The sequence below is a fragment of the Salmo salar genome, chromosome 24, assembly GCF_965601325.2.
Source record: "Salmo salar chromosome 24, fSalSal1, whole genome shotgun sequence".
Taxonomy (NCBI): Eukaryota; Metazoa; Chordata; class Actinopteri; order Salmoniformes; family Salmonidae; genus Salmo; species Salmo salar.
Window position 1 is genome coordinate 44,477,501 of NC_138314.1, and position 9,865 is coordinate 44,487,365.

Sequence of the window (9,865 nt, forward strand, 5' to 3'; positions counted from 1 at the left end):
GATCCTCATTCCTAAGTGAGTCAAAATGTAACAAAACATGAGAATACTTTGTTTTGGTTGATTTGTTTGTCAATAAGGGTGTGCAGGGTGTATACATGATCTGACGTACGATATTTTGGTATGAAGCCAATTTTGACATTCGCTCAGGACATTGTTTTCACTCAGGAAATGTTGTGAGTCCTCTTTTGATGATACTGCAGAGGACTTTTCCGAGGTTACTGTTGACGTAGATTCCACTGTAATTATTGGGGTCAAATTTGTCTCCACTTTTGTGGGTTGGGACGACCAAACTTTGGTTCAAAATATTGGGGAAGATGCCAGAGGTGAGGATAATGTTGAAGAGTTTAAGAATAGAATATTAGAATTTTTGGTCTGTATATTTTATCATTTTATGTAGTATACCATCAACACCACAGGCCTTTTGGGGTTGGATTCTTTTATTTTTTTCATCCAATATAATTGGAGAATCCAGTGGGTTCTGGTAGTCTTTAATAGCTAATTATAAGTTTTGCAATTGATCGAGTATATGTGTTTGCTCTGGGTTCTTTGTTATATTGCCGAAAAAGTTGGAGAAGTGGTTTACCTATACATCTCCATGTTAAATAGATATCTCTTTGTGTTGTTTGTTTAGTGTGTTCCAATTTAAAATTAAATCAAATCAAATTGTATTTGTCACGGGCGCCGAATACAACAGGTACCTTACTGTGAAATGCTTCCTTACAGGCTCTAACCAACAGGTGTAGACCTTACAGTGAAATGCTGAATACAACAGGTGTAGTAGACCTCAGAGTGAAATGCTGAATACAACAGGTGTAGACCTTACTGTGAAATGCTTACTTACTTAACCAACAATGCAGATTTTTTTTTAAAGTAAGTAAGTAAGAACATTTTATTTTATTTTTTTTCAAAAATAAAATAAACTAAAGTAAGAAAAATAGTAACACAGTAAAATACTGTAACAATAATTTTCCCAGAAGTGTTTGATTCTATGGATTCTTCAATCACATTGAGTTGTTTTCTAACGTGTTGTTCCTTCTCTTTTCATAGTGCATTTCTGTACTGTTTTAATATTTCACCATAGTGAAGGTGTTGGTTCTCGTTTTATCTAGTTTTCTCTGTGTTTTAAGGTTGGATAAATCAAATCAAATCAAATGTATTTATATAGCCCTTCGTACATCAGCTGATATCTCAAAGTGCTGTACAGGTTTTCTCAATTTCTTTCTTGGGTTTTTGCATTCTTCATCAAAACAGTTGTCATTGTTTTTTGTGTTCTTAGGTGAAGAATTTCTTTTTAATTTGGTATGTTAGCTGATAGGTCAAATATATTGTTTATTTATTTATTTTATAGTTCAGGCTTCGTACTGCTAAGTTTAAAACTTCACTATTGAAAGAAAACAGGAATTTATGTTGGAGGAATTGGATTTGTTGTTGGTCAATTGTTTTTTGGTATGTTTCTACACTACCTCTTTCCATTCCCACGGGGGACCAGTACGGAAAAAAAATGTATGCATTCACTACTGTAAGTCGCTCTGGATAAGAGCGTCTGCTAAATGACTAAAATGTAAATGTAAATCTATAGTATTTCTTAATAGCACGCAGTTTGTTCGGCTTTGATACTTCATTGTTGAGCATTGCTCTGTTGAAGAAGATTGAGATGTTGCTGTGGTCTGAGAGGGGTGTTAGTTGGCTGACTGTGAACACTCTGAGAGACTCTGGTTTGAGGTCGCTGACAAAGTAGTCTACAGTACTACTGCCAAGGGATGAGCTCTCTCTCTCTCTCTCTCTCTCTACCTCTCTCTCTCTCTCTCTCTGTCTCTCTCTGTCTCTCTCTCTCTCTCTGTCTCTCTCTCTCTCTCTCCCTCTTTCTGTCTCTCTCTCTCTCTCCCTCTCTCTGTCTCTCTCTCTCTGTCTCTCTCTCTCTCTCTGTCTCTCTCTCTCTCTCTCTCTTTCACTCTGTCTCTCTCTCTCTCTCTCTCTCTTTCACTCTGTCTCTCTCTCTCTCTCTCTGTCTCTCTCTCTCTGTCTCTCTCTCTCTGTCTCTCTCTCTCTCTCTCTCTCTCTCTCTGTCTCTCTCTCTCTGTCTCTCTCTCTCTCTCTGTCTCTCTCTCTCTCTCTCTCTCTGTCTCTCTCTCTCTGTCTCTCTCTCTCTCTCTGTCTCTCTCTCTCTCTCTCTCTCTCTCTCCCTCTCTCTCTCTGACTCTCTTTCTTTCTCTCTTTCTCTCTTTGTCTATTTCTCTTGCTCTTTCTATCTGAAAAAACATTGCAGATTGATGGTTGTCCTTGTTTCATTAACAGGGCAGCAGCCATCAAAGAACCGCTGGTTTACACCTTGGTCCCTCCAAAAGGATTACTCATTCTACTTGTGTAATAACAAAAAAATACTCAATTACAAAGCAATTAATGAAATACTCAAAAACAACAATGCTGTGACTGCAGTAACTACAGCCGCCTTACTACACTGACGTTACCTCAGTAACAACAGCCGCGTTACTACACTGACGTTACCTCGGTAACTACAGCCGCGTTACTACACTGATGTTACCTCGGTAACTACAGCCGCCTTACTACACTGACGTTACCTCGGTAACTACAGCCACATTACCTCAGTAACTACAGCCGCCTTACTACACTGACGTAACAGCAACCTAATGTTCTTAGTAATTAATCATAACTGAAATTCCATTAAGTTGATCTTCTACCAGTTTAGTAACAGTAATTACACTTTAGTAATAACAATGTATTACCATTGTGTGTGTTATTGAGTTGTTGGAATATATTGTACATCTATTTTCTTGGAGAAACAGAAATAAGAACGCCTGCTAGCCAGCTTCAGTATCCCTACATCAAACTTGAGACAAACACAAAACTCAAGAACTTGTTAATCATGCATTGATGTTAATGGGAGTAGACTACATTACAACATTTAAAAAAAAAAAAAAAAAAAGTTGATTCCTTTGTGAAACCAATATCAAATCCAATGAATTATGATAATATGAGACTGGATTGTCAAGTGGTCAGACACGGACATCCTGTTGTCTCTGTTAGAACAGCAGACACATTAAAGCTACATTCTGGTATTCACTCAGTTCTGGTATACTGTTCACCCACTGCTTCTTTTGGACGGGGCCAGAAATATGTAACCTTATATTTTGGGTTATGATAGGGTAAGATAGTTGCTCTAAGCTCATGAGGCATTTATACATTCTATTATTTAAGTTTTAACGGAGAGAAATTAAGACTTTATAAAAAATAACCACTGAAAGGATTCCCATATGACCAGACCGTAGTTTAAAAATATATATATATATATGTTTCCAGGTACTGTAATATGACAAGGCTTCTAAAAGCAGACCATGAAATGAAAGAGAGAAAGAAGACAATTTACAGTATGTTCATGGTCAGCTTTAAACAGTTTATGTCTGGGGTTGTGGAGTCTACCAAAGGTCAAATCCTGATTTATGTGTAGGCTACATGTAGGCTAGAGACACACCATATGTATGTGACAAATACAATTTGATTTCATTTGTTGGCTGGAGACACACAGACACACTTTTCAGATTCCTGTTACTACATCAATAGAGTCACTGTTCTGATCTCAATTAAACAAGTATTACTATAGTATTACTGTAGTATTACTATAGGTGACTTGTCCTCTTTGAAATGGTCTTGTAAAATAGTATATAATAGTTAGCCTACAAGATCGTATTATTATATCTGGATATGTAAAATTACATGTCTTTCCATCAATTACAACATCATCCAGAGTAACATTATTTGACTAGATAAACTTTTTGCCATTAACCATTTTTTATTATATATATATATATATATATATATATATATATATATTACGAATTCAAAACACTTTTAGACTGAGGAAACTAAAATTGGGAAATTAGTATGTCCCAACTTTGTATCACGACAGCCAATGACAACAATCCAATCATGTTGCACATTGCATTGTTGTGATGACAATCATACTGAAGTCCAATCCAAAACATCCTGGTCTCTTCTGTTACACCTGTTACGCATAAAGACCTGCCAATGTCCCAAAAAAAGAGTCACAAACGAGCCATTTCAGACAGATGGCCAAAGCCCGTAATCCGGAGTGCTGATCTAGAAGCAAGTCTCCCCCGTTTATACAATTGCATTCATGATGATCTGAAAGTCAAAATGATCCTAAATCAGATCTCTGAGACCCTTTCTGTAATACAGGCCCAGTCCGCACTCCAGTCAACAGTTCTTCAGGGAAACCAGTAACCCGAGATGTAGGAACGGCAGGGCTACTATCGCTGACTGTGACTGACATGTGGAGCTAGATATATATTATAGATATATATTAGCTAGATATGCTACGAATCAGAACCCTGTTAAATAAATTACGTATGTATTATTTAAGCATATTTTGACATAACACAATCCTGCCACAGCTATGCAGTGATTTGTTATTTCTAAAATATGTCATGGTCATACATAAGTAATTATTAAACTGGGTGGGTCAAGCCCTGAATGCTGATTGGCTGACAGCTGTGGTATATCAGACCTATACCACACGTATGACAAAACGTTTATTTTTACTGCTCTAATTACGTTGGTAACCAGTTTATTGTAGCACTAAGGCATCTCTGGGGTTTGTGGTATATGGCCAATATACCACTGCTAAGGGCTTTATCCAGGCACTCCACGTTGTGTCGTGCATAACAGCTCTTAGTTGTGGTGTATTGGCCATATAAGACACCTCCTCGTGCCTTATTGCTTAAATACAGTACAATTAAAGTTGAAATGGCTAATGGAACTGGCCACCTTTTTCAGGATACATAGTAATAGCCTAAACATTATAGTTCAGAGACAAATTCATGCAATAATGTATAATAATTTCATGTTGGAAACCCAGCAATAGTCTTCCATTTCAGCATGATCTTCTCTCTATCCACTCGCACTTTATGGATAATTAACTAAATATCCACTTCGAGAGGCCTGGCCATAGCAGAATGGTTTAATAATAACTTACTCAACTGACTAGGCTCATGACTACCGTTGACTCTTCCGTCAGTATGGATCTGGAGATGAAAACCAATGCCAACCCGACAGTACAGTCTGCAAGTCCTGCGTCCTGAAACACTGATAGTACCCTCTTCCAGAAGTTGGTCCTCCAAAGAGACGTATTTAACCGATCCAGCGACTACTACCGCGGAGACGGCGATAACAGCGGCGCAAATCAACTGCAGCAGAGCGAAGGTAAAAACAGAGAGAGGAACATTCATTCTTCCCAACACACCAACAAAGAAAAAGAAGGAAGGAAACTCTGTCTGTCCTCTGGCTCTGCTAGGCCACTTCTTCTCCTTCTAGCATTTTGTTGTTGTGGTTCTTGAGCTCTCAAGTGTGCTGTGCCAGTGCAAGAGGAACCGTGCGCACACCGCACGGACCCAGCGCCAGCAGAGCTCGTTCGGCCGTGCAGCGAGGCGGTGTATATTGTCAGACTGGTCTCATAGACTAGATGTAACATAGTAAATGTAAATCCGGGACAATCAAATTTGTATGATATGTTACTGTTTGGTATGATTACATAAGACAACAACAACAACAAAAAGTTGCCTTAAAATAATAAAGCAAAATATGAATGGAGAGTGGTTGGTCTGGGTGGATGAATCCAAGTGTTACGCGAACGTCTAGTAACCCAAAGGTTGCATGTTCGAATCTCATCAGGGACAATTTGAGCTAATTAGCAACTTTGCTACTTTTTTACTACTTTTTAGCTACTTTGCAACTACTTAGCATGTTAGCTAACCCTTCCCATAACACCCAAAACTTTAACCTATTTAGATAACCCCTAACTCTTTAAACCTAACTCTTAACCCTTAACCCATAACCCTGACCCATAGAGCTAGCTAACATTAGCGTTAGCCACCTAGCTAACATTAGTCACAACAAATTGGTATTTGTAACATACCATATGTTTAGCATATTCGCAAGATATTGTACATTCTGAAAAGTCGTAACATATAGTACGAATTGTAATGTATAACATATTGTACGAAATAGATGATGGACATCCACAAATTAATACATAACGTACGAAACTTAAAAATGTACTAAATGTACTGTCCCGGATTTACATACAGAATAATACCAAATGCTCTGAGACTACGTCGGTGTTGTAGCTGCTTGCTGGAGTGGTTCTGCTGGCCTGGCACACACGGAGATATTTATAACCAACACAATGTTCTCACTGCTTAATGCATGCCGGACTTCTGAAGGACGCTCTTTCTCTGATCCGGATTTTCTCTCTCAAACACCAGCCCCTGCTCAATTTCGACCTGCGCTGCAAAACAGCAACGATGAGGCCAACAAAAGAGAATGAAACTGACAGTGCGCGTTTTCCACTCCTCGGTGCCAGGACGCAGCATGCGCGGCATTTTACGCACGAGGAGGCATGTTTTAATAGATCTGCAGCACACCAATAATGAATAACTGAACTGGAGAGCGAGAGATCCCTTGACAGTCTTATTTCGAAATCTGAGAGTTGCTGTGGGACAGTTCAAAGTTTGCGGTGCGACAATATAAAGGTGAAGAACTGCGTGTGTATGTGAGGGGCAGTGGGGTTTGAAATAGATAGGCCTACAGCCCTACAGCTCTACAGCTTTACAGCCCTGCAGCCCTACAGCCCTACAGCTTTGCAGCCCTGCAGCCCTACAGCTTTACAGCCCTGCAACCCTACAGCCCTACAGCTTTACAGACCTGCAGCCCTACAGCCCTACAGCTTTACAGCCCTGCAGCTCTACAGCTTTACAGTCCTGCAGCCCTACAGCTCTACAGCACTACAGCTTTACAGTCCTGCAGCCCTACAGCTCTACAGCCCTACAGCTTTACAGTCCTGCAGCCCTACAGCTCTACAGCACTACAGCTCTACAGCTCTACAGCCCTACAGCTTTACAGTCCTGCAGCCCTACAGCTCTACAGCCCTACAGCTTTACAGTCCTACAGCCCTACAGCTCTACAGCCCTACAGCTTTACAGCTCTACAGCCCTACATCCCTGCAGTCCTACAGCCCTACAGCCCTGCAGCCCTACAGATTTACAGCTCTACAGCCCTACAGCTTTACAGCTCTACAGCCCTACAGCTCTACAGCCCTACAGCCCTACAGCTCTACAGCCCTACAGCTTTACAGTCCTGCAGCCCTACAGCCCTACAGCTCTACAGCCCTACAGCTTTACAGTCCTGCAGCCCTACAGCTCTACAGCCCTACAGCTCTACAGCCTGCAGCCCTACAGCTCTACAGCCCTACAGCCCTGCATCCCTACAGCCCTGCAGCCCTACAGCCCTGCAGCTCTACAGCCCTACAGCCCTGCAGCCCTACAGCCCTGCAGCCCTACAGCCCTGCAGCTCTACAGCTCTATAGCCCTACAGCCCTACAGCCCTGCAGCCCTGCAGCTCTACAGCCCTACAGCTCTACAGCCCTACAGCCCTGCAGCCCTACAGCCCTGCAGCTCTACAGCTCTATAGCCCTACAGCCCTGCAGTCCTACAGCCCTGCAGCTCTACAGCCCTACAGCTCTACAGCCCTACAGCCCTGCAGCCCTACAGCCCTGCAGCTCTACAGCCCTACAGCTCTACAGCCCTACAGCCCTGCAGCCCTACAGCCCTGCAGCTCTACAGCCCTACAGCTCTACAGCCCTGCAGCCCTACAGCCCTCAGTTCCTCAAGTGACATTTCACAGTTTTAACATCGCACTTGCAGGGCAGGCAGACTCGCGCACTGCTTAACCCAATATAGCTTCTTTCTTTACCTAATATAGTCTATTACCGACGTGAGTGTTGTTCTGTTCATGTGGTTATGAGGGAATATAATATAATACAATATAATACAATATAGTAGAGCTTCTGAATCCAAGGTACATTTTGGTGAGATATTGCAATAGATTAGAAAATTCAAATGAACCATTAATTGTAATGCCAATTGTTTTTCTCGAGAAAGACTGCTATTAATGAGAGATTTTTGAAAGTAAATAAGTAAATATATAGATAAGGGTTAATGTATTTATAAAACTAACAGGCCTATTTTACAATACTCATAAGAAAGTAGCCACAACCTGCTATTGTTTTAGTGTGAATTGATTAGCCTAATTCTCAGTCATGGTCTCCTACAAGCAGACCATGTTGTTGTCCAAACCGGTTGTCTCCGTTCCAGATCATACACGAGCAGTTAAGGGTTAAGTAGGATGTTAACATATTGCGTGCTACATCCATGTGCTCCTGTCTCAGTGGGAATCCACTCCTGCTTTGTTATGGTGTCTGCATCATATGGGAAAACACTCACTGGAAACTGCAGTAGTAAATCACTAGGAACTGCAGTCAAGGTTCAGTCAGTGCACAGACAAAAATGCTCATACATGCAGTGCTTTCAGAAAGAATTCATACCCCTTGTGTAACGGCCATTGTATGTAATGGACCAAGGCGCAGCGGGTTGAGCGCTGATTTTAACTTTTATTAGAACACGTAAACAACAAAACGAACGAACGCACAGTATTGCAGGCTAAACACACAGCTATGCAAAAACAACTTCCCACAAATCCCATGACAAAAACACCCCTCTTAAGTAAGACCTTCAATTAGAAGCAATGAAGAGCAGCTGCTTCCAATTGAAGGTCAACCCCATCAACTAAACATAGAAATAGAAAGACTAGACTAGAACATAGAAATATACTAACAGAACATTAACCAAAACCCCCGGAACACACTAAACAAACACCCCTCTACATAAACACATATCCCAACAAACCCCGAACCACATAAAACAAACACCCCCTGCCACCCCCTGACCAAACTACAATAACAAATAACCCCTTTACTGGTCAGAACGTGACACCTTGACTTATTCCACATGTTGTTGTGTTACAGCCTGAATTCAAAATGAATTAAATATTTTTAGGTTAATATTGTGGAGTAACTATAAAGTTTTTTAAAGTCACCATTGTCTCCATGGTGAAATCCCTGAGCAGTTTCCTTCCTCTCCGTCAACTGAGTTAGGAAGACACCTGTATCTTTGTAGTGACTGGGTGTATTGATATACCGTCCAAAGTGTAATGAATAACTTCACCATGCTTAAAGGAATATTCACTGTCTGCTTTTTATGTTATTTTACCCATCTACCAATAGGCGACCTTCTTTGTGAGGCATTGAAAACCTTCCTGGTCTTTGTGGTTGAATCTGTGTTTGAAATTCACTGCTCGACTGAGGGACCCCACAGATAATTGTATGTGTAGGATACAGAGATGAGGTAGTCATTAAAACATCATGTTCAACACTATTATTACACACAGAGTGAGTCCATGTAACTTATTATGTGACTTGTTAAGCACATTTTTACTCCTGAACTTATTGTCATGACTTCGGCCGAAGTTGATGCCTCTCCCTGTTCGGGCGGTGTTCGGCGGTCGACGTCACCGGTCTTCTAGCCATCGCCGATCCATTTGTCATTTTCCATTTATTTTGTCTCGTTTTCCCACACACCTGGTTTTGATTTCCCAATTACTGGTCATGTATTTAACCCTCTGTTTCCCCCCCCCCCACGTCTTTGTGTGTGATTGTTATTTGTTCAGGTCGGTATGTTCCGGCTGGTTTGTACCGGCTGCTGTTTATCACCCATGCTTTGTGGCAACCGTTCTTTTTGCACTTTGTAAATTGTTTACTTTGTGCTGTTGAGTAAAGTGTGTTGTTTCCCTCATCTCTGACTGACTTTATACACCAGCTACACCCACCAACCTGACACTTATTTAGGCTTGTCAAAACAAAGGGCTTGAATAGTTACTGAGTCAAGACATTTCAGCTTTTAATTTGTAAACATTTTGAAAAACATAATTCCACTTA

The 9,865-nt window shown here is 41.0% G+C and overlaps 1 protein-coding gene across 1 annotated transcript in view; it reads right to left on the reverse strand.

Annotated features, from left to right (window-relative positions):
* LOC106585924 (fibroblast growth factor 5-like) overlaps positions 1-6,608 on the reverse strand; it is an 18,377-nt gene extending 11,769 nt beyond the window's left edge. Inside the window, exon 1 of the mRNA XM_014172667.3 lies at positions 5,012-6,608. Coding sequence (XP_014028142.1) covers positions 5,012-5,264 — 253 coding nt within the window. The 5' untranslated portion in view covers positions 5,265-6,608. The remainder of the gene's footprint in view (positions 1-5,011) is intronic.
* Positions 6,609-9,865: the final 3,257 nt, after the last annotated feature.